Here is a 25,571-nt window from a genome sequence, read left to right as displayed (position 1 = left end):
GGCAAATTTAGATAATTGATCCACTACAACATAAATAACACTCTTCCCTTGTGAATTGGACAATCCGATTATGAAGTCCATGGAGATGTTCGACCACGCTGTAATCGGAATTGGTAAAGGTTGGAGGAGGCAGGCTGGTTTGGTGTGCTCACTCTTATGTCGGTGGCAGACATCGCATCCATGGATGAAGGCCTTAACTTGAGACCTCGCCCCTCGCCTGTAAAATATATGGGTGTAATCGGTCCGGTTCGGTCCGGTTTTGGATAAAATTTAGGACCGAACTGGTATGTACCGGTTTTGTATTTTTCAAAACCGATTACGCACCAATTATCCTCCTAAACCGGTACTTCCGGTTTTACCGGTTTTCGGTCCGGTCCGGTCTGGTTTTTCGATTTTTTTAAAATGTAAGTTTCATAATTTGTTATTAAAAATTTGTTTATAAAAAAAAAAATTTGATTTAAAACAATTGTTTTATACTTTTATTAATATATTAGACTATATAATAGTATTAATATTAGACTATTGGTATAGTTATAAGTTATATATTAGTATTAGTTATAAACTTTTAGTGATTTAATATTAATATTTTATGTAATAATTTATAAATTATAACAAGAAATTACTACATATATGAATATATATAATTATATATATTATATATAAAAATTTCACATAAAAATTTATAATTATACATTATATATAAAACTTATATATATTAATATTTAATATATATAAAATATTTTGTATAAAACTTATATATAAAAATATTATTTTTTATTTTTTTTAATCAATCGGTCCGGTCCGGTCCAAAAAATCCTGGAACTGGAACCGGACCCGAACCGGCCGGTTTTTAGATTTTAAAAACCGGTTCCGGACCGGACCAGTTCAAAACCGGTAAAACCGGTCCGGTCCGGTCCGGTCCAGACCGATTTTCCGGTTTGAATTTACACCCCTAGTAAAATCCAGCCTTGAGATTGTAGAGAATACGAAGTTTGATGAAAATTTGAAAGGCTTGAATTTCTATTGTATTTCTGTTGTATATGTACAAGGACTTTAAATAGAACATAACTCTAACTGTTATCCTACTTAGTTGTCTATACAATGTATGAATTCAAAATTTAAAAATTGTTAGCTATACTCTTAAACAAGTGGAGTCTGTTGAGGTGTTTTGAACTCCTCAAATAGAGGATTCTTCTATGGATGAATTGGTCTCGTTGACCTATTCTTCTACATGCCCCCTCAGTTGAAAGGGTAAGGAATGAACCTAGAGAGTGTCACGCAGAAGAAGAAATCGAATAAAGGGTAGCGGCTTCGTAAGTGCATTTGCATACTGGTCCTTGGTAGAAACAAGTCGAACATGAAGGTAACCACAAAGAACTTGATCACAAACATAATGAAAGTCAATTTCAATATATTTCATGTGAGCATGAAATAACGGATTACTAGTCAAATAAGTAGCTCCTATGTTGTCACACCAGAGAATCAGAGAGTGGACAATTTGAACACGAAAATAAGTTATCAAAGACTTAGCACTGAATTTTTGCAGCAGCATTTGCAAGAGCCTTATATTCAACTTTTGTGCTGCCCAAATTTTTGCCCAAATAAACATAGTAAGCACAAACGAATCTTCTGTCATCATGATCGGATGCCTAATTTGCATCACTGAATGTTTGAAGTTGAAGATCAGTAGTGGGTTGTATCAGTAATGCATGGGAAATGGTGTTCTTCAAATAACGCAATATGCGTCTGATGGTTGCCCAATATGGCTCCATTGGATTCTGCATATACTTGTTAACTTTATGGACCGCAAAAGCAAGTTCAAGCCGAGTAAAGGAAAGATATTGCAGCCCTTCAACCATACTTCGATACAAATGAGGATCATGAAAAGGTACACCATCAGATTTTGTTAGGGATTGTGAAGTCGACATTGGAGTAACATAAAGCTTTGTTTTGTCCATTTTACTGCATATAAGAAGATCAAGAATGTAGCGCCGCTAAGATAAATACAGACCATGATCACTCCAAATGGCCTGAATGCCCAGAAAGAAACTGAGTTCACCCATGTCTTTTACTTCAAAGTTGTATTGCAACAAACTTATCACTAGGTTAATGGAATGTATATCAGCACCAGTTAAAATTATGTTATCGACATAAATTAAAAAATAAATAAGAATGGAGATGTGGTGATAAACATAGAGTGAATGATCCACTTGACTTCCTATAAACCAATGGCTTGTAGATTATCAGTCAAGGGAGAAAACCATGCTTGTGATGCTTGACGAAAACCGTAGAGTGACTTTTGCAGCTTACAAACATGTTGCAGAAATTAAGGATGAAGGACCCCCAGAGGTTGAGTCATATAGACATCTTCTCACAAGAGGTCATGCAAGAAAGCATTTTGAACATCAATTTGTCGAAGATGCCAACCACAAGAGACTGCCAATGATAGAACCAACCTTACCATGGTAGGTTTCACTACATGACTGAATGTCTTGCCAAAATCAACATCCTCTTGTTGATGGAATCCGTTGGCTACTAATCGTGCTTTAAATCATTCAATGCCACCACCAGCAATTTTTTTAATTTTGTACACCCATTTGCATCCAACAAGATTGGCATTAGGAGGTTTAGGAGCCAAAGTCCAGGTTAGATTAGACAACAAGGCATCGAACTCTTTATTCATAGCTTCCCGCCAATTGCGATGCTTAACTATGTTTGAATAGCACGTTGGTTCTTTTTCTTATGGTTGGATTGTAGCCATAAGTGCTTTTGGAATGGGATATCGAATACGTGAGTCAGATGCTAATTTTGGCATGTGGATGTTGTTCTTGATCCTTGTAATCATAGAATTGCATGTTCTAATGTTGTTGGCAATGAGGAAAAGGTAAGGGAGGAGGCGCTGGACTATCTTCATGCTGAGGTAGAGTAGTATCCCTGGTAGGAGAACCCAAGGCAATATCGAGATCAGTTTGAGGACTTGACATCGAGGACATGTGCAGAGGGCTTGGTGCAGCAAACTAAACATTTGTACCTACAGAAACAGAGGAACTAGAGGGTGACAAGTTTAGATTAGGTGGGAGAATAGTAGGAGCAGTTTTATGAGTAGGCTTGATAGACTCAGGGACTTTGTATGGATAAAGAGATTCGTCAAAAACAACATGAGTGACACGAAAATTTTTTCCGTAGATACATCTAAACACTTGTAACCTCGATGACCAACACTATACCCCATAAATATGCAGTTTTTGGATCGAAAATCTTTCATATGTCGATTATATGGGCGTAAATAGGGCCAACAAGTGCATCCAAAGGCACATAAAAAATTATAATCTGGTTTTTGATGATGGACCATTTCATATGGTGATTGATGCTGTAAAATCGGAGTTGGCAATCTATTGATAATAAAAACAGCAATTAAAAAGGCATCTTCCCAAAATATTTTTGGTAAATTAGAGTGAGCAAGTAATGCCAATCCAACTTCAACAATTTGCCTATGATGCCTTTCAATGGCACCAGCTTGCTAATGCGTATATGGACAAGTTATTCAATGGCTACTTCTTTGATTTTGTAGATATTTAGTTATGCTGCGATATTCACCACCCCAATCGAACTGCGAGCCTTAATTCTCGTATCAAATTGGTGTTCTACATCAGCTTGAAAACATATAAAGGTGTGATATGCATCATATTTGAGTTTTAAGGGAAAAAGTCATAAGAATTTAGTAGCATCATCCAAAAAACTAATGTAATAACGTGCACCAGAGGTTGATAAAATAGGAGATGGCCCCAAAACATTTGAATATATTAACACCAATGGTTTTGAAACAGAAACATGTACATTTTTAAAGGGCATAACATGGCTCTTAGCTAGTTGACATTCAGAACAAAGAGAAGTACTTTTATTTTGGACAGGTAATAAAATAGCCTTATTGATAACTGGAAAGGAAGCATGACTGAGAAGACGGTGCCAGATATTGACAGACACACAAACTCTACATAAAGCTTGTGGCTGAAGACAAGCAAGAGAAGTCAAGAAGTTGTAAAGACCATTATTGAGTGGTCCTCGATGCAGGATGGTCCCCAAGTAATCCTTCACAAGGAAGAAAGAAGCATGAAATTCAAAGAAAACATTATTGTCTAGACAAAATCGCTGAACATAGAGAAAATTTTTCTGAATATCTGGGATAAGCAAAATTTGATTAAGTACAAAAGACTTGGAAGGAGATGAGAGTGGAAGTTCCACTTTGTACTATTTTTAGACCTGCACCGTTAGTCACCTGGATATGATCTTGACTGTCATAGTCTTCATTTTGAAGATGAATATTATTCATATAATTGTTGAGATGATGGGTGGCTCTTGTGTCAGGATGTCACTCATTATCAGTATGTTGATAATTAGCAGCAACCATGGCTCCCGACTATTTTTTAGGAGTTTGTTGGTCCTGATAAGAAAGATTAAAATGGTGATAGCATTTCCTAGCAGTATGTCATGGTTTGAAGCATACCTGACATATAACTGAGTTTGATTGACCTTGATCATGGGAGTTGAAACGACCACCACATCCTCTACCATGGTAGCCACCACGACCACGATTGGAAGGTTGAAAATTTGCAGCCGTCCGAAAGATGGATTTATATTGTTGCTAAGGTTGCTTGGTGGCCATGTTTACTGAAACAACAACCTGAAGGGATTGATTATTGTGATTTATTCGTGACTCACAGAGGAGAAGCAATGAGTAAAGTTCCTCCAATGTGACAAGATCAGAATGAGAAGTAATTGTTGAAGCCGAGGACTCATATTCCTAGCCAAGTCCCGCAAGACATAGGTGATTATATCATCAGTTTTGAGTGGCTGTCCAACAAGAGCATGCTAATCAGCCATTCGCTTGATAAAGAGAAAATATGCATTGGCGGACAGAGTGCCTTTTTTAGCATTTGCCAGCTGAGTGTGAATCTGAATTGGTTTAGCATGAGAAATTGAAGAAAAATTTCGCTCTAGTGCAAGCCAGACCTCTCGAGTGGTTGTATAAGAATTTTAATAATAGCGCATATGCTAGGATGAGGAGTATCAATTTCTTGAGGTAGGGGGTGTGATTGTGCCATCGAGGTAGTCAAAAATAGCTTGACCTCGGAAGTAGGGTAGGGCTTGAGCTTTCCATACATGATAGTTGGAGGAATTGAGTTTGACATTGATAGTAAACAGAAGATTGGAGAGGGTTGAGACAGTAGCAGGGTTAATAGAATTATTTAAAGTTTCAGAAGATGAGGAGGCCATTTAGGATTAGAAAGGAGTAGATAGTGATTTTTAGTGGCTCTGTGATACCATGTAGAGAATTGAAAATTTTAATAATAGTACCTATGCTAGGATGAGGAACATTAATTTCTTGAGGTGGGGGGTGTGATTGTGCCATCAAGGTAGTCAAAAACAGCTTGACCTCGGAAGTAGGGTAGGGCTTGAGCTTTCCATACAAGATAGTTGGAGGAATTGAGTTTGACGCTGATAGTAAACAAAAGATTGGAGAGGGTTGAGATAGTAGCAGGGTTAGTAGAATTATTTGAAGTTTCAGAGGATGAGGAGGCCATTTAGGATTGGAAAGGAGTATACATTGGTCTTTTAGTGGCTCTATGATACCATGTAGAGAATATGAAGTTTGATGAAAATCTGAAAGGCTTGAATTTCTATTGTATTTCTGTTGTATATGTACAAGGACTTTAAATAGACTTTAAATAGAACATAACTCTAATTGTTATCCTACTTAGTTGCCTATACAATGTATGAATTCAAAATTTAAAAATTGTCAGCTATACTCCTAAATAAGTGGAGTCTGTTGAGGTGTTTTGAACTCCTGAAATAGAGGAGTCTTCTGCAGATGAACTGGTCTTGTTGACCTGTTCTTCTACAGAGATGCTTCCAAGTTGTATGAAATCCTTCCTGAGTTCCAGCGTGAAACTCATTGATGATGAGTTGAGTCAGTGGCAAATTGGTTCTCAAATAAATCTGATCCTTATGAAAAATGATCCCTGACTTGAAACTCCACGGTCTAATAGCTTCACCAGCTTGTATATTTTTTACTATTGCTTGCAACTCCGGTTCATTTCACACTTCATCTCTTATGGGTTAGGTCCAAAGCAGAAGTGGCATCTCTTATTATTATTTTTTTTTGTTCATGTTGGAGGTTTTCCTCGTGCCTAGAGAGGCTGTCTGCAGTGAAGTTTTCACGCCTCCTTTTATATTCAATCACAAAATCGTAGCCCATAAGCTTGACTAGCCATTTTTATTAGGCTTCCGTAGCAATGGTTTGATCCCATAAATATTGCAGGCTCCTCTGATCTGTACGGAAGACAAACCTGTTTCCAAGTAAATATGGCCTTCACTTTTGGATGGTAGCAACTAATGTCATCATCTCCTTCTCGTATGTTGATCAGTTTAAATTTCAACCTTGAAGTGCCTTACTAAAGTAGGCAATGAGCCTTCCATCTTGCATGAGCATGACCCTTAAGCCAAAGTTGGATGCATCGCACTCCACCACAAATTGCTAGGAAAAATCGAGTAATGCTAGGACCAGGCCAGTAGTCGTTGCTTGTTTTAATTGAGTAAAGGTGGCCTCCGCTCTTTGGTTCCAACCAAAAGCATCCCTTTTGAGCAACTATGCAAGGGGGCTTGCAATTTGGCCATAGTTATGAATGAATTTCCTGTAGTAGCCGATTTAGCCAAGAAATCCACGTAGGCCTTAACAGAGGTGGGTCTGGGCCATTCCGTCATTGCCGCCACTTTTTTCGGGCCTATTGCCACTCCATGTTCGAAAATGAGATGCCCTAAATAGTTGATTTGGTCCTGTCCAAACTGACACTTATCCATTCTCACAAATAATTGGTTAGATCGCAACATGTTTAGCATAACCCGGAGGTGTGATAAATGATCCTCCCACGTTCGACTATAAATGAGTATATCGTCAGAAAATACCAACACATACCTCCGTAAAATTGGCTTAAGAATCTTATTCATGAGGGTTGGAAGGTTGATGGAGCATTTGAAAGTCTGAACGGCATCACGAGAAATTCGTAATGCCCATGGTGAGTCTTGAATGTCTTTTTTCCACATCCTTGGCATGCATCTTTTTCTGGTGATAACCTGAGTGAAGGTCCAGCTTTGAAAAAATTCTTGCTCCATTTAATTCGTCCAACAATTCGTCAAAAATGGGTATAGAAAATTTATCATTTACCGTGATTTGGTTGAGTGGCTTGTAATCCACACAGAGGCGCCAAGAGCTATCCCTCTTCTTCACCATTAACACTGGCAATGAGTAAGGGCTGGTACTGGGCCGCACCACCCCAGATTATAACAAACTTGATATCAATTTCTCAACTCCCCTTCATATAATGTGGATAGTGGTATGGCTGAACGTTAATAGGTTTGGAACCAGGCTTCAAAGGAATGTGGTGATTGTGTGATCGATTGGGAGGGAGCCCCGTTGGTTCAAAAATAGGTCTTTGTAACCCTGCAATAATTTCTCCAAGTCAGTGGGCATCGTTGTAGTACTTGCAATATCAACACCCAAGTTAATGGAAAAACATTCAGCTAGAGTTTCGGGTCCCTTGGGTGTCGTAGGAAGCAACTGGCAAAGAAAACCGTACTTCCTTTGACATAATTCTCTTGCCGCTTCCTTATCCTTGACAACCTTGTGTTTTGGCCCTCTGATTTCCTTCAACTCTATTTGGCTTCCCTTGTACTAGTGTGTGTAGCCATTGTGTGCCGAGAACTGCATCACACCCTTCAATTGCCAACAAGAAAAAATCAATAGAGAACTGGGTACCTTGGAACAATACTCCCATTCTCACAATCCAGCTTTTCCCCATTCGCAACCATCACCTTCATACCTTGTGTTTGCTGGGGCATCAACCCCATTTTTTTGGCTTATGAAGCCTTCAAAAAATTGTGCGAGCTTCCGGAGTCTAGAAGAACTTTGAAGCCATTCCCCATAACTGCTCCCCGAATCCTCATGGTTTCTGGTGACGTTGTCTCTACCATTGCATGAATTAAGATCATCGGCTCCTCATGAAACTTGGCTTGCTCCTCTTTATCACCTTCACCATCAATTTCTTCATCTTGCATATATATATATATATATATATATCCCTTCAATTAGAAATAACTTCTTACAATGATGGTCGAGCACAAAATGCTCATCACAATCAAAGCAAAGGCCTTTCTTCCTCCGTTCTTGTAACTCGCTGGGAGTGAGGTATCGAATGGTTGGTGTTTTTGTTCTTGATAGGTTGGCTGAAGGTAGAGGGGGTGGCGTTGGTTTTACAGGCATTTGCCGTTTGGCTTCCATCTGCATCAGCTTCTTTAAATTCCTTGCTTCATATAGTCGGGATAATCCAATTGCGTCCGTAATGGACGTGGGACATGCCACCTGTACATCCATGCGTATTGGTTCCTTGAGTCCACTGATAAAGCATCCTAGTTGATGGTTGGGAGCCAATCCACCCACTAGGTTTACAAGCTGCTTGAATTGCAACTAATATTCTTAGACAGACCCTGTTCGCCGCAACTTGCTTAACAAACCAAAGTGATCTTCGAACATGGCTAGGCCATATTAAGTTCGTAGGCCTCTCTTTAGAGCTTCACAGGACACGATTTCTTCACTATCTTTGAAAAGCTGGTACCACATTTGCACCTCCTCTTCTAGATGATATGCGGCCAGAGGCAATTTCTCTACTTCCTTGGTCTATTGATACTCAAAGAATTGTTCCACCCTGTAGATCCAACTTGTTGAATCGTCCAGACCATTGTATTTCAGAAAGTCCAATTAGCAAGCTTGGGCACTGCCGAATTTTGCCCTCCACCACGATTCATTCCATTCCTATTTCTCGACCCCGACTTTTCTCCATCGCCCATACTCCTGCTGGCCAGAGAGTCCACCTTTGCATTGGTCTCTTCAAATTTTTTCACGAGGCGTTCCATGAAGCTTCCAAAGTTCGCCATTTATTGTTCTAAGCATTTTATTCGAGGGTCTGTCATAACCAGCTCTGATGCCAAAATGTTGCGTGTTGATCTAGCAACGGAACACATTACTGGTGGATCAATGGGAAAGGACATCGGATCGTTCTTTTGTGCCTTACCTATGATGAACAAATATTAGAACCAATCGTGGGTTTAGGTGGAACCCGCCTCTAACAAACCAAAGTTTGAGAATAATTTTCTGAATGGTTTATTGATAGCATTCTTGCATTCTTACATTCTTATAGCCCTCTCGTTATTCAACTAACCAAATATATGGAGGATAGCAAAATATGTAAAATAAATGCTAATTGATATGTTTCCGAAATAAGGCAAGATTTTCTGTTCAAAATAATTATTCTCTAGCCATAATCGCCCAGTGTGCTCCTTCCTTATTAAGCTCCCGTAACACAAACTGAGTAGGGAGTAGCTTATATCTTATGTTCTCTTGATCAATAAATTGCAATATGATCATCAAATAAAAGACCAATCGTGAAAGTTGTTTTTGTTTGCAGTCCTCGGATAAGTTTGCCCAAGATTTTCACTGTAGCAGTGAGAGGGCAAATGAGATTGCACAAGTTCTAAATTAGTTGTTGCGGCTGAAAAATATCTCGTCTTTTACTCCACAGACTTGGTTAGGAGGTTATGCCGACTCTGAACTTTAGGAAAAGCAGCAAGATAAATAAGAATGACGCAGATTTGTATCGGTGCCTTTGTCCCACATGCAAACTATAGAAGGGCAAGGATGATTATATTTTGAAGATTTGAAGCTCAATAATATGATAGTGTTTGGAGCTCTGGCGGTTGGCGGCGCATGAGACCCACGCTCCACTTTGGATAGCGCGTGAAGCACACTTTGCATTCCATTTTGCAACTCTTGCTTTTTTTTTCCTTGTAGATTAGTCTGAGACTCTAACACCTAATGGTACAATGCTTGTAGTTCGGAGGTAGCTCAACTATTTTCATTCCAAAGGAAAAAATATACAAAATTTTACGTGCAAAACAGAGGGGAGAGTAATGGATTTAGAGAGATTGTATGGTTTAGAGAGAGTGTGTTATGGTTACTAAAAAGATAGAGAAATGCCTACAACACTTGTGACAACGTGAAAAAATTTTAAGGATAATACAAAATATTTAATAATTTTTTATTCAAAAGTTTGAATAAAAGGATCTTAGATAAAGGATAAATTGAAGAGTAGTTGTTGACTGTTGTATCTGAGTAATTAGGAATGTCAAGTCGAGTGGGGTAGTGTTGCTGATAAAGGGATATCATTATTATTATTATCATTATCATGATCTTCATCACTATCCTTGATTCCAGTAGACATGCTTGAAGACGCTTCTGATTCTTTTCTTGGTCTTTCTTTACTCTACCCTCGAGTAAGCTTAGCTGTGGGTCTACCTCGTACGGTTGTTTTCAACAAGTAGAGCAATCAAAAAGCATTCTATGAACTAATTCCTCCATAGATAAAGTAGAAAGAAATGTAAGTAAGCCTTTGGATTCTTATTACTTAGTACCTATCTATCTTTATCTAAAGAAATAGACCCTCATTACAGCGATGAAAGATCATTCCAGTATTTAGAACTAGATTCGGAATATTCACATACAGACTTGGCCCCGATGGTTTTAATGCTCTTTTCTTTAAGAGGGCTTGGTGTGTAATAGGGCATGATGTGATCAAAGCCATCAAGTCTTTCTTCCAATCTGGCAAGTTGATAATATATAAAGGAGCTCAATGCTACTGCTATTGCTTTGGTTCCTAAAGTTCCTAATCCAGATAAGTGGAAGGATTTTCGACATATTTCTTGTTGTAACACTGTCTATAAATGTATTGCTAAGATTGTGGCTAATCAATTAAAAGTTGTCCTCCCTAACCTTGTTGGTCCCTAACAAACTGCATTTATCCAAGGTAGAAGGATAGGTGATAACATCCTTTTGGCTTAGGAGCTTTCGATAAATTACCACTGGAACAAAGGTTCTCCCCGATGCGTTCTAAAAGTGGATCTCATGAAAGTTTTTGATAGAGTTCACTGGGACTTCATTCTTGGGATTCTTAGGGCCAGTGGTTTTTCTAATGCTTTTACTTAGTGGATCATGGAATGTATCTCGACAACCAACTTTTCCATCTCTATTAATGGGGAATTGAATGGATTCTTCCAGGGAGGGAGGGGCCTCAAACAAGGAGACCCATTCTCCCTATACCTGTTTGTTTTAGCCATGAAGGCCTTTTCAGGTTTGTTGTCTGACTTCGAAGCACAGAAGGTCAGTTCATAGACTCGACAAATGAACCACATTAATTGATCCGCTTCATCTCTAAACTGACACTCCTTCACAAAGTGCTTGCTATCCAAAAAAACACAAGTGGCCAACTCAACTAACTCCCCTTAGGAAATCATTTTTGGAACACCTCTGTTACAAGTGTTCCAAAAATGTCTACGATCGAGTAAATAGATCTACGAACGAATTGATCAGATTGAATTGGAAAATGTAAAGATTTGTACAAGTTATACCTTTCGTCACCACTTTATGGAAAATCGTTATGTATGAATATGTTAGATACCTATGACACAATTGGTGAAATAGTATCTCTCTCCAAAAAACATGTTTTATTACGGCCGCACAAAGAAAATATTTTGTTGCCAATGAACAAGATATTGAGGAATTGTCCATACATAAAATCATAATTACTAATACGGGCCTTTTTCACATAAAAAGGAAATCTTTTGTTACAATCGAAGCATAAATGATGTGGATTATTCAAGAATCAAAGTCGATTTGCTTTATAAAAAGAAGATATCAGTGGACTTCTATGAAATGGTTTCGCAGGATTCGACCAATTGTCTTGATCGTGGGATATCATTGAGAAATAGGAATCCGTGTGATAGGTGACTATCTATCACGGTTCGGAGAGCACTTTTCATTTGCGTTGGTAATGGAAGCCCCCTATCAAACAAGAAAGAAGCAGTTTTTCCCACGAGCGGAGTCATCATTGACTCTATTTATTATTTTGGTAAATCAGTGTATCAATCTGAGATCTTATTTTGGTTCGATACGTCCATGAAGGTTGGTCTACAATCTATTGCTTTATATATGTTTAAAAATTCCTCTTGTTTAGTAGTCTTAGGACTGGCTCTTTTCGCACCTCTCTATGGATAGATAGGTTAGGCCTGCTTATGTTCTTCATGTAGCATTCACACCGAATGACTATGAAATTAGGTCGATACTTCCACATAGATTTTGTCTTTTTAATGTTTCTACGTGTATACAAACATACTAATTGATTGCCCTGAAAGGGTGTCAAATGAGTTGGCCACTTGTGTTATTTTGGATAGCAAGCACTTTGTGAAGGAGTGTCCGTTTAGAGATAAAGCTAATCAGTTACTGCGGTTGACTCAGATGCTACGGTGGTAATTGAAATGGCCAAGATATCTCTCGCCATTATAGCAAGAACTGGATATTTAGTGGATTTGACCTTCCACCAAATTAAAATATCAAAACTCTCTATAGGGATCTCAACATCCTCCAACAAATATTGTTCTAGCTCCGACTTACAGTCCATCAAGCTTGTTGATTTCTGCTCTTTATGGAAGTTTCTCAAAAAAGCCAAGGGATCAGCTGAAGAGCTACTCCCTCTCATTATGAGTGTCAGAAATACTTGACTTAGACCCACATGTGTAACCACCACCAAACGTAACATATTGTTCATACAAAAGTTTCATATCCTTCTTGAGGATTTCAACAAATTCCTCATCCTTCTCATTGCCCAATGTTTGATTGAGCTAATATATTTGAGTAACCAACTTGTACCACATATCAAGAATGGCAACAACAAACAACAATCGGTTTATCTTTCCAAGATCCCCCTAATATTTTTCATATTTTGTTTTCATTCTAAAGGCCATTGCACTGAAGCGTCGATAACTACTATCATAAAAACTATTCAAGTTGGCATGAATATTAATGAGCTCTTGAAAATATAGATTCGCGTGACATATAATGTACCATAAATATGCAATGTGACATTATAAAATACTCCCAGAAATTTCAAAATTTTTTTTATAGCCTCCCAATCATCAAGTGTGGAAGCTCCTAAATCTTTTCAAACTACCATTCTCTCAAGTGTCGGTGGCCAAGTACACTCTTTGTTTAGTAGTTAAAAACTTTTTTTCAAACTATCTTTCTCTCTCAAGAATAGCCTCATACAATCCCTCATTACCGTAAAATGAGAAGGAATAAGAAACTAAGGATCAAGGGATTTAGTGTAGTCCCGAAACCCTTGGCCCTCAACAACTAAAGATTTTTATTAGCAATTTAAGAAGATTTTTATTCTTTTATCAAATGGCATGCCATTTTTAAACTCCCATGTATTGTGGGGCGAAGAGAGTAATGGATGAAGCGTTATTTTGCATTTCCAAAAAAAAAATAATAATAATATTGACAGAAACATACATGATACATTGACAAAAATATAGCCCCAAATGTAATTAAATCTTACCAACATGCCCAATTGTTTTTTGACAATAACACAGTTACAGTGTAACTGTTAGTCATCACCAATACATTAACAAAAATACAGTCCCATTGATAATTTTAATTAAAACAACTGGATAGATGATAATTAATACACAAAAACATCCCCACTGATAATCCATTTGCAGCTAATCTACTAAGTGTGTGGTGATATTCAACTTAATTTTTCATTTAAAAATGGGAGGGGATCGATCATAGATGCATGTAAAGGATAGCAAAAGCAATAGATCACAACTGAGACGACGGGAGAGATAGACAACGAGAGAAGAGAGGTGAGAGGCGATGGGAGAAGAGGGATGTTCATACTTGGTCTCCAAAAGAGAGAGAGACGCAACGGGAGAAGAGATCGGAGGCTGGGTGAACGCTGACCACAGGCTAGGGCTGGGGCTGAGGCTGGGATCGTGGCGGTGGAGCTAGGGCTAGGGTTCGTGAAGAAGAAAGAGGTCTAAAGACTCTGAACTTCTGTGGTTAACAATGAGTCGTGGGAGGGAAAGAGGGAGTAAGCCAAAGGCCCAAAACGACGTAAAATGATGTCGTTTTAACCTCTAAAAACGGTGCTGTTTTACGTGGAGTGTTGAGTTTTGTGGTCAAAATAGAGTCACAATGATGCCGTTTTGACTCTGTTTCGGGCCTTTGGCCCTTTTGGGTGGGCTGAGCTAGGCTGGGCTGCCTGCAATGTATTGGGCTCCTCTTCCCCTAAGGGCCTAAACCTTATTTTGGGCCCATTCTTGTTTTCCTAAAAACTAAATTAAACCCTAAACTAAACCTAAACAAATTTTAATCTCTGTTTTAGTCTTAAATTTCTTCATTTATGGTTTTTATAATATTTTTATCACTAAGTTTAATTCTTAGTACTGATTGTTAACAGCTACTATTTAACTAATGTCTAATGACATGTTATTATACTATAGTATTACATGTTGTTAAATATTAACTTAGTATAATATTTTATACTAATGTTTAACTTGTTCTTATTATAAACTTGTACTATAGTTTTAATTAAATGTTATTATATATTAGTATTACATGTTATTATACATTAGTGGCTTGGTGCTTATACATTAGTATTACATGTTAGTATGATTGATTACTATACATTACTATTACATATTAGTATACTTTAGTATTACATGTTATTATACATTACATTATATATTAGTATTGTATGTTATTATCATATTATACATTTAACATTTTACCATACTATAGTGTCTAATTATATATTATCAACTTATCATTTTATTTATGGTTTTTATAAATTTTGCCATCACTCAATTTAATTGTTAGTATGATTAATGAAAACTATTATTTAAATTGACTTGTAATATATTGTCTAAAATTTAAATAGAATTATTATACTAGTATTATTATACATTGGTATTACATGTACTATAAATCTATAATGTTATTATAAGTCTATAGTGTTATTATACATTATTATAAATACACTTGTACTATGGGGTTTAAATACATTTGTTAGTATTTATACTTGTATAGTATTGATTATTGACAATTACATATTATTATACTATAGTATTACTTGTTATTAACTCCTTATATTTGTACTATAATATACTACTAGTGTCTACCTTATTATAGTCTATAGACTTGTACTATAGTGATTAATTACATATTATTATATTAGTTTCTAACTTATTTCTAACTTAATGATATATTAGTACATTAGTATTATATGTTATTATACTAATGTTATTATAGTCTAGTTATTATACATTACTATTACATATTATTATAAATCTATACATTTGTTTTTATAGTATTATATATTAGTATAATAGTATTACATGTTATTATAAATTTATAGATTAATGTTTATACATTGGTATTAAATGTATTACAATTAGTCTTTATAATATATTATTTTATAATAATAAGTATTTCATACTATTATTGAATTTAACTAACTATATAAGTTATAGTTTTATAAAATATATGATGAATGTATAGAAAATACATACATTTTTATAACATATGCATAATATTAGAGGCAGAGTCAGATATGGAGTCGGAGGTAGAGTCGGAGGTTGAAGTTGGAGTCGGAGTCAAAGTCAGTCAGGCTAAACCTCCGAATCGGACTTTGACTTCCTGGAGAAAAAAAACTTGAACTCTGACTTGTTGGAGCCGAAGCGGAACCAGAGTGGAGTCGGAGTTGGAATCGAATTTTTGCTCAGCCCTACTCTTTATTTATTGTATTATTTATTAATGTTGATCTTCATGATTTGAATGGTGGTTCATTCTGGTGTAATTATTATCCATCCGTTTTGACTAGTAACCATTGTTTTAATCATTCAAACTCATCATTTTCTCATGTGATGTGACCATGTCTTCATTTTTCGTATATATACCATGCATGTATATGGTTTTGATATTCCGAGTTGTCTTATCCTATGTTTTTAACTTTGCTATCAAATTGACTTCAAAGAGAGAAGAAGAAGAAGAAGAAGCAAAAGGAGTTACTTAAGATGTACGACTAATCCAAATGATAAGATTCCAATCATGCACCAAACCTTTTGCCAAATTCTGAATCTCGGTGTATTTGAAAATGTGACGTTATTCTTGGTCCAAGGGTGGAAGCACATGGGATGGGAAACCAAACAATTGAGTTAAGAAGGAGGCTGCAGCTGTACATAGAACCCAGCACGGAATTCCAGTAAAAGAGGGCTATCACTTTCATTTATTATTTATTTGTTTATTTTCTATTGAACCCCATTCCTCCACAATTGGACGGTACAGACTCCGGGGGGCTGCTTTAAAATTGGGTGTAATCAGGAAATGGAGAGGAATCTTTATCTACATCCTCTGAGACTGAGTGGGGTCACCACTCCATAAATCTCCTTTGTTTTGGAATGAGCTGCTCCTTCAATCAGTCGCAGTCGCAGTCGCAGTTGCAGTTGCAATTGCAATCGCAGTCCCAGTCCCTTCCCTTCATTCATGTTCTTATGCCCAATTAAAAATATCACGTTTTGATCCATCGGCTATGCTATTATGCAATTGGGTGAATGCATTCTACGTCGATCCCTCTCTAACTCAGATGCGTATCTTATCTTCTTTACTCTTTTACTGCCCTCTAGTGGACAGCCCCTGCATTCTCACATTCAACCCACCTACTAAAAGCAATTTCTTTTCTTATTGCCGAAATTTTTGATCTTATGTATCATTAATTGGGAATTCGGAGGTCAGGACGCTATTCATATGTACGTGCCATCATCGCACTAAGCAAATTTACATAAAAAGGGAACATTTACCATTATTTTGTTCTGACTTCAATGATTTCTAAGGGCTGCGTGCTTAGCGTTAGTTTTCTGTAAATACTAAATAGACATTCACACGAAAACTCCAGAATAGATATAATAAAATGACATTACTTTTAAACCAAAATATGTAAGTGCTTAATCAATACGTATGACCCCAAGGAATATAGGACACGGAGAGAGTTCAGGAACTATACATAATGCCCAGATAGTGTCTTATTTACAAACAAAAAGAAAACATATATATATATATATATATATATATATATATATTATAAAGACCTCAATGCAAGTATGGTAAGAATTCAAACAGCAAATCCATCCGATTCTTGACCCTCCGGAATATCTTCAAGGAAGCGCGCGCTTCAAAGTCCATCATAGTAACCACCGCACGTTATGTGAGCTCTGGTCATAGGAACTCCTCTTAATGCTGAAATTGCATCATTCAATTTGGTTGCTTGGTTCTCCACTTGCTTTATTCTGATCTGCAACCATATAATTGGAGCCGACTCAGCTCAATGAGACCCCATACCCTTAGTGGGGCACTATGAAACTAATCCTATGAATCACCTTTATGTTTACGCTCCTAAGAAATATACTAAATCTTTAGCTTGTTAGGTATGTGAAATTGAATTACCTGTGTTTTTCTTCCGAAACAAAAAAACAAAAAAACCACCGTTTCCACTCTGAATATGTCAGCTAGCATGTATATCTAGTTGATTGCCCGACCATAAATCTAAAATTATCCTTGAGTAATTTTAATGGAAGAAAGAAGAAATCGGAGATCCGTATCTCCGATTATCAAGATCATGATATCGGTTAGTTTTAATGCCTGAAAAACAAGACTGTACAAGAGGACAAAAAATGTGATGAAGCACAAGTCACAAGAAACTTGCTGACCTTGTCATCAGTGTAGATCCGGAACCGAAGCCTCTCCTTCTTTTGGTGCTGTTTGTTTCCAGGTTGGTTTCCAAAAAACAGAATACAGATCGTAGCAGCAGCAACACCAAAAGAGCAAATAGCTCCAATCCCAGTTGAGCTCCATTTCCATATGTTCAGCCTACCACTATTCTCTTCCCACGTGACCTCCTCTTGGCTGCCATCACCGTCCATGTCCATGGTGTTTTTCTTGCTCATCGCCATCTCGTTCTCTACCTTCTTTCTTGGGGAGGTCTTGCTCTCCAAAGCCTCACCTTTTTCCTCAAACTGAAAACTACCTGAATCAATTTGAGCCATGAATCCCCTAGAACCAGACCTTGGAGAGTCCATTTTCATGTCGACGAATTCATTTTCCTTCATTTTGAAGAAAACTTGCGAAACCGTTTCTTGATCAGCTTCCATAGCTCCTGTAATCGGAGCTATGTTTTTTATAGGGACAACAGCCGATCTCACAACACTGATTTCGATAGGAACCTTAGCGATATCCTTGTGCAGTTCATCATCTTGTGCCTTGCCAGTGCCACTTGTTGATTCGAAATGAATTGGAACTGTGACAAGTTGACTTGGCATCATTGAATTACAAGGTGGTTCATTGATTTTCCTGGAATTTGGTGATGGGCATATGAAGTAATTCATGTTGAAAATAGTTTTTGGATCAGAACTGCGTTTGCCCCAGAAAATCTTTTTCTCACCAACTTCACGGAAATCAAGGAAGGCATCGTCAGGGAGGTATTCCCACTCATCAAGATCCATTTCCTACGAGGATTTTGGAAAGGAAAGAAAGGGTGGGGTGGAAATAGGAGTTATTTATTTATTTTATTTATTTTTTGGGAGTGGGGGGGAGGGGAATTGGATCTTGGGTGTTGAATTATTGAATCAAAGAAGGTGGCTCTCATGGAGTTTAGCGAGGAATTCCCATCATTAATAAGCGCAGGCCACCGGCATGGTGTCCTCTAGCTCTTGGAGTGAAGACTGAACCCATTCGCTGGGGAGGGAGGGGGGATTTGACATGAATTATGTTCTTATCCATCCTAAAGGCGACAAACGGTGCATGGTCCACGTGGACCCATCTGGAGAATGAGTTCTTGATGGGTTCTTCCAAGATATTTCTTTTGATTTCTTTAATGGATTAATCCCTCACTTCCATAGGAAATTCAAGATTAGTTTTTCCCTTAATTGTTTAATGCGCTATTTTCTTGTTTGTCCCATATTGTTGTGTGGTCATATATAAAAATCTTACTTTTAGATACAATAGAACTCTGAAAAATATGTTTAACTATTTTTTTTTTCAACTATTTAAACTTGCATAAAGTAAATAAAGAGAGATTATTTTCAAATGAGACAGACGATAAATATTATATTTACTTGCTTTCTAAAGTGTAGGCTGTTTTAAAACACGTTGGAATTAAGCGGAAATAAAACAAAAGACAATATAGTAAATTTAAGTTTGATTACTATTTACTATAATGGGAGTTTCAATGGTAGATAGCTGAAGGTTCTTCTTTTGGTCCTCTATGTGGACACGTCTCGAAGAGAGTTGCGAGAGACTTTTACGTCGAAGAGAGAGAGATGCTTTTGTTAGTCTTTATACCATACTCTCTCGCAAGGATGAGGAGAGGATGGTGTCGGTTGCTTGTTAGAGTTTGGTTGGAGTGAAAACGATGGGTTTTGTTGTTTTTAAGGGAAAATGTGAAAGTGAAAGCCCCATAGCCATACAACTGTCCATGAGCTGGTGTCTTTAGGTTACGCACATAATATTTTTTTATTTTTTAAATATTAGTACATGTTTGGATGAAAATCCATCAAATCTTTTTCTTGCGCGTTTAAGCTAATAATATTGACATCAATTCATACGATATATTAGATTTATTTTACATTTTAATTTATCATATTAAATTATGATAATTTATAAATTTATTTTTATAAATTTTCTTATAACTAAAATATTTCTCAAAATTTATACATGGATGAATAGTTATCCATTAGCGATATTTAGCTTCTTTACGTAGCAATATTGTATTTCACATTTCATTTAGATAACCGGTTGAAGAGAGTTTTTTTAAATACTTCTTGACTATTTTACATATAGATGTTGTTGAGGGAAAAATTAGTTGATTGGCATATTCTTGTGAAAACTTATGTAAATTTGTGTTGTAACAAGTGTGAAGTGTGTCGAAGTGAAAAAGGGAGGGCCAACTCAAGTCAGAGAGTTCGCTCGATATGGCTCGACATTTCGCTCAAGTGAACTTCAAGTCAGAGAGTTCGCTTGACATGGTTCAACACTTCGCTCGAGCTACATTCAAGTCAGAGAGTTCGCTTGACTTGGCTCAACACTTCACTCGAGCGAAATTAAGTTCGCTTGACTCAGCTCGACACTTCGCTCGAACCAATATTCTGGAACCTAATTCTCTTATATTTGAGCGCCTCTTTCCTTGTTTGTATAAAAGGAAACCTTTTGGTCTTTCCTTGGTGTGGAGAAATTAGAGCAAAAACATAACCTATTTCCAAGAGCACTTGAGAGAGTTTTCTCCCCACATTCAAAGTTGCATATCTCTTGGAAATTATACCTCCACCATATCACACTCAAGATAAAATACTGTTGAGTCCATTGGAGTGGATGCGTTTATTGGCCGGAAGGTTTCCGGAGCTGCCATTGCTACAGAAATCGAGAGATTCTCGTGAAATGCTATAGAAAGGTCGGAGTTCCAACACTACACTCGTGTAGAGATCGAGTGGATCACTCGTGGTGTTGTAAGCCAAGTTTAGGAACTACAAAGGTTTTGTGAGTGTCTCTATATTAGTTGTAACAAACTTTTTCTATAGTAAATTTTAGGTGGTGCCTTACACCCAGAGTAGTTTTAGAATTTGAAGACGTTTTTCAAATGAGTTTCCATTTCATAACTAAATCTCTGTGTTGATTATTTGTATGATTTGTTTCATCTTTTGATTGCTTACTTGTCAATATATTTTATTAAACCAGAAAAATCGAATTGCACCTATTCAACCCTCTCTAGGTGTTGTATTGGATAGAATCACTGTTTTTTCAGATATAAAATGCATAACCTAGGAATGCTCATACATGGAAAATAAATAAATAAATAAAAACTTTAACAGAGTCAAAAGTCATCGGAATGAATAGATTGAGAGCTTATTTCGATATTTAGAATATATAGAATACTTATGAATATTAGTAAAATAATTTGAGTTAAAATATTTTATTAAATTTTAAAAAATGAGAGAAAAAAGTTGAATAAAAATATTATAAAATTAAAAAATTATTTAAAAATTATTTTTATTTTGAAATTTGAAAAGTTATATTATTTTTTGTGTTTTGTTTGAGAGTTTGTGAAAGTTGTAATGATTAGATAAAAAGTTAAAGATTTGAAATTGAACATATTTTATATTTGAGTGATGTTTAGAAATGAAATATTTGATAATATTTTAACATCAAAGGGATATGAGATTTCTTAGAATCTTTGCGTGGGTTATAAAACTTAGATATAAAGACACATATAATAATAAAAATATTCAATAGATGTAATAAAATACACATCATATCCTTATCTCTCTAAGTTTAAACTTTATAATTTGGACAATTATAAATTCGTGATCCGAGATAAGCCAAGCATGACTAGGCCCAAAATAGGGGATAGATGTTTGTAAGCCAGAATATAAACAAATTAAATAGATCGCCTTAAGCATGACAATGCAATAATTCTCAATGCTCTTTCGTACACCATCAATTGTTGGTCTCCTCTTGAATCTTTGCAAAAATAATTAATATACCCAGATTGAGAAATGCTAGGTAGACCGAGCATTTGCACTGATGGGTGCATTTTTTTTTTTTTTTTTTTTTTATAAAAAATAGGTTTCATTTCATTCCATAAAAGAAGTTACATCTGTGACTCAAAATTATAAGTCAAACTAACATATGTTACAAGCATTCCGTACACAAAAACCTTGTGACGGACATTGTCTAAATTTCATAAAAACTCTCAAAAAGAGTGTCATTCTCTGTATTAAAACAGAGGAAAAAACATCTCGCATCAAAACTTCATCTTCCAAAGGAGGAGAAGTGAACAATACACTCATCCTCCTAACACAGAAGAGGGAGGAACCAAACATTGCTATAGACAAAAGTCTAATAGCCTATTTCACTTTTTTTTCCTACGAATAAAAAACCCAACAAACAAACATAAACAAAAACACACCAACATAAAGTCAGAAATACAGAAACACCACCAACAACACCAAACAGAATCGGAAAAAACAAAATGGAAAGCTTTAGTGGTGCGTGCATGACATGCGACACACTGGAAATGAGCCGTTCGGTCGGTCAAGACGTTGCCGGAGTCACTGGGCCCTGAGCTACCGGACATGGTATCGATGGAAGATGAATCGCAGTGGTTTGAGTACCTCACATGTTTCCTTTAAACGTTGCTCCGATTGCGACCAATCCAGTCGACCGCAAGATCTGCGAGTGGGGCTTCTCTCGATGGTGTGCGTGTCGGACGATGGTTACGGGAGAAGCTCGAAACGACTATCATTTTATTTGGCCGAAAACCTATAAAAAAAGGAAAAAAGAAAAAAAATACTAGAGACGAAGGGCCGGCGAGGAGAGAAAGGAGATGAAGAAAAATAGGACGAATAGGATGAAGGAGCCGAAGCTCCCCTTTCCCCAGCTAGATTCGGACGAGGGAATTTAGAAATGCATTAAATTATTATTATTATTATTATTATTTAAAACATTAAGAAAAAAAATTAGTGATCATCGATCAGCTCTATCCTCCGTAAAACTGCCCATGCAGATTTGGTTCCCGTGGCCGTGGTACTTGAAAATTGTAAGAGAACCTTTCAAAAGTCAACTTTTTCCGCTGCAAGCAAATGTCATAAAGACCATTAAATTTGTGTACATAGAGTTGTGCTATTTACATAATGACCATTATATTGGCTATTTGGATTGGAGATTACCCCACTACTAGTTCAATTTTGAATCAATGTGATGAGAAAGAAGACTAATGCTTGATAAGTTGGAAAAATAATTTTTTTATATATTTTTCAAATTCATCCATTTTTTTGAAGTACACAAAACATAAATATCCTAAAACTCAAATTTCAGTTCTCCAAAAAGATGTCCCCCATGATATAGAATTGATTCACACCTACAATTAAGACTAGTTTGGATTAACATGGGGGTGGACCGTACTTGATTATCTTATTTCGTGAGGTTAGCCGGAAATTGCACTGAACCCACGATTTCAAAATGTTAAAAAGGAAAGCTTGCAGTTAAAATAATGGAGTAATTTAACCAAATTAACCTAAACCATCATGCAAACCCACCATTGATCAGAATGCATTAGCAGTTGCACTGAATCTCATACCGCCCCCCAATTTATCATTTGTGTGTGTGTGTGTGAGTGTCACAGTTCATGACCGGAATGCATGGGCCATGGGTCTCGGGCCAATTTAATTTCATTTACAACTTCCTTTACTTTAATGCTACCTGTTATTTGGACTACAATAGAATTAGTGAGCCTTGGGCCTTAGTTTTATTTTCTTGTATGCCTTTAGTTGGATTAGCCTAGGCCCATGTAGGGGTCATCTTCTTTATGTATGAGCCAAGGGCTCTAGGGTTTATTCATTCAGAAAAGTTAATGAAATTTCCTATTCATTTCTCTTATCTTCTTCTTCATTCTTTTAATAGAGGTGCTCCCCTCGAAGTGAGCAATTTCAGTCTATTTTTATTTTAAGTAACTAGAGGTGTGTTACAAGTGGTATCCAGAGCCAGTCTTTCCTTGATCGGCTTCATCAATCCATGGAAATAGAAGAAATTATTTCATCCTTGCTCAACATCAGAGAGCAAGTCAAACAATCACAACAACGTTTGGATGTTATTTTGCAGACATTCAAAGATGTCAAGAACAACATTGAAAATTTTCAGAACAACTTCAACGAAGAGTTATCAAATCTGGAAAACCAACTCTATTGTCTGCAAGAAGAGGAAAAATATACAACAACAATGGAAGAAAACCAACTCTTTCTCATGTTTCCATAAATCCCATTAGAAACCAAAAATCATTTCCACCGTTCTCTGATCTCCCACTCCAAATCTCGTGTCCCTCTCTTCCTTTCAGAAATTATTTTTCCTTTTTTTCTATTCGTTCGGTCCTACCTTGCACCGCCTACTTACTAATCGTCAGATGGGAGTTTGATCTCAGTGGTGTCGACGAAGCTCAGATTGTTAAGCTTGGGGAGGTTGTAGTCTCCACTGAAGAGGACAAAGATCCCATCCTGGATCTGAGAGCGCCTACTTCTCTATCTCTCGGAACATCTCCATCGCCGTTGTTTTCAATCGTCACCACCATGAGTGCTTCGGCTCTGGCTGCTACTAGCAGTAGTAGTACTACTACACAAAGTTCCTTCTCTATGCTTGGGTTAGGAGTAAGCTCTTCTTCGACTACAGGCAATGCTTCAACAACAGCTCTTGCCAGATCTGTTGCTTCTTCCAGCGGCATGGGATCTTTCACAGGTTTTGGTGTTACGAGAGCAACTGCTGCTTCATTGGGGCTTCTTGGTTTTTCGTTTAGTAAACAATCAATGCCTGCTTCGTCCTCACAAGCACATTCGACAACTGTCGTGCCTCCTTTTGGTGTCTCTTCAACTTCTGCAACTCAGACATCATCTCTTGTGTATGGAGACAGCAAGAAACTCGAGGGGAGCAGGGGACTTGCCGAGAAAGCAGCTACAAATCCCGTGTATATAGGTAAGAAATTTTTGGTCCCTCAGTTGTTTGATAATATGCTTGAAAAGGCTCTGCAAATTGGAACGTGCTGGAAGTCTTCTTTGAAAATTATTGGAGAATTTGAGAATGATCCTTGGTGGCACCGAATTTTTAATAGATATAGTACAACAGCTTGGATGGTTGTATTAAATCTTGGCTCCACAGGCTTGTTGGTTTCATGCCTGATGAAGTATGCTAACAATATTGTGAAGGTGTATTCCACATCAATGGCCATGCTGCTTACCATGGTTTTATTTGTATACTTGTTCAATTTTAAGCCTACGCTGCAGTTTTTCTTGGGTATTATCATCTACATGATGTCTCTACTTATGTATTTTACACCTCCATATTCTTTTGTTATAAAAGCTTGTGGTCAGTGCTTGAGTGTTGGAGAAGGTGGGACGATGCAATCAGTTGATATAGGGAATACTTTTGTGAGGATTTATGCAGTTGTCACCATAATCGAGCTTGTAAGTCGGGAGTTTGATAAAATGATTGTGCTGCTGCTGGTGGACATCCAAGTCGGACCAAACACAAAGCTATTTGCCAATCAAGTTGTTCCAATTCTGAGGGGTCATGGTTGCAACAACATTTTTGCTGGGCTTGGTATGGCGATTGCAAGGGATATTAAAGGAAAGCGGAAGTGTATAGTTGCTGTCATTAGCAATTGGACAATTATGGCAGGTCAGATCTATGAGGCAATGAGTAATGTGGGCTATCTGAACTCAAATACGATGGTTATTTTAAATAGCAGTGGTCACTGTTTACATCCAAAGACTGGTATTTTATCATTAATTGCTGCTCAGACTGGTGCAAAGTATGTTTATGCTGTGGAAGCATCTGAAATGGCAGAATATGCACAAAACTTATTGCTGGGAACCCATCACTGGGTCAACGAATCACAGTAGTCAAAGGTAAAGTTGAGGAAGTTAAATTGCCTGAGGAAGTTGGATTTACAGGTGGTAATATTTCTAGTCTGAGCATAGGAATAAGTAAATATAGCACTACTTCTGCTATTGAGGAACCAGTCAATCCACCTATTCAA

At 37.0% G+C, this 25,571-nt stretch overlaps 1 protein-coding gene across 1 annotated transcript; it reads right to left on the bottom strand.

The window, feature by feature from the left end:
* Nucleotides 1-16,897: 16,897 nt before the first annotated feature.
* On the bottom strand, nucleotides 16,898-18,727 carry LOC121267945. The gene is made up of 2 exons (XM_041172043.1): nucleotides 17,707-18,727; nucleotides 16,898-17,291 (listed from the first exon to the last, which is right to left on the bottom strand). The coding sequence occupies exons 1-2, from the start codon at nucleotides 18,496-18,498 to the stop codon at nucleotides 17,172-17,174; spliced, it is 912 nt and encodes a 303-aa protein (XP_041027977.1). The 5' UTR covers nucleotides 18,499-18,727; the 3' UTR covers nucleotides 16,898-17,171.
* Nucleotides 18,728-25,571: the final 6,844 nt, after the last annotated feature.

The sequence above is a fragment of the Juglans microcarpa x Juglans regia genome, chromosome 5S (assembly GCF_004785595.1).
Source record: "Juglans microcarpa x Juglans regia isolate MS1-56 chromosome 5S, Jm3101_v1.0, whole genome shotgun sequence".
NCBI lineage: Eukaryota > Viridiplantae > Streptophyta > Magnoliopsida > Fagales > Juglandaceae > Juglans > Juglans microcarpa x Juglans regia.
The sequence above is the reverse complement of the archived record's forward strand: the minus strand, read 5'-3'. Positions and strand labels throughout refer to the sequence as shown.

Bases quoted from the DNA above. Each gene is read 5' to 3' on its own strand.
- LOC121267945 (XM_041172043.1), bottom strand. From the start codon at position 18,498: ATGGATCTTGATGAGTGGGAATACCTCCCTGACGATGCCTTCCTTGAT. The intron at 17,292-17,706 runs GTCAGCAAGTTT...ATATGGTTGCAG, and splicing joins GGATCTACACTGATGACAAG to ATCAGAATAAAGCAAGTGGA.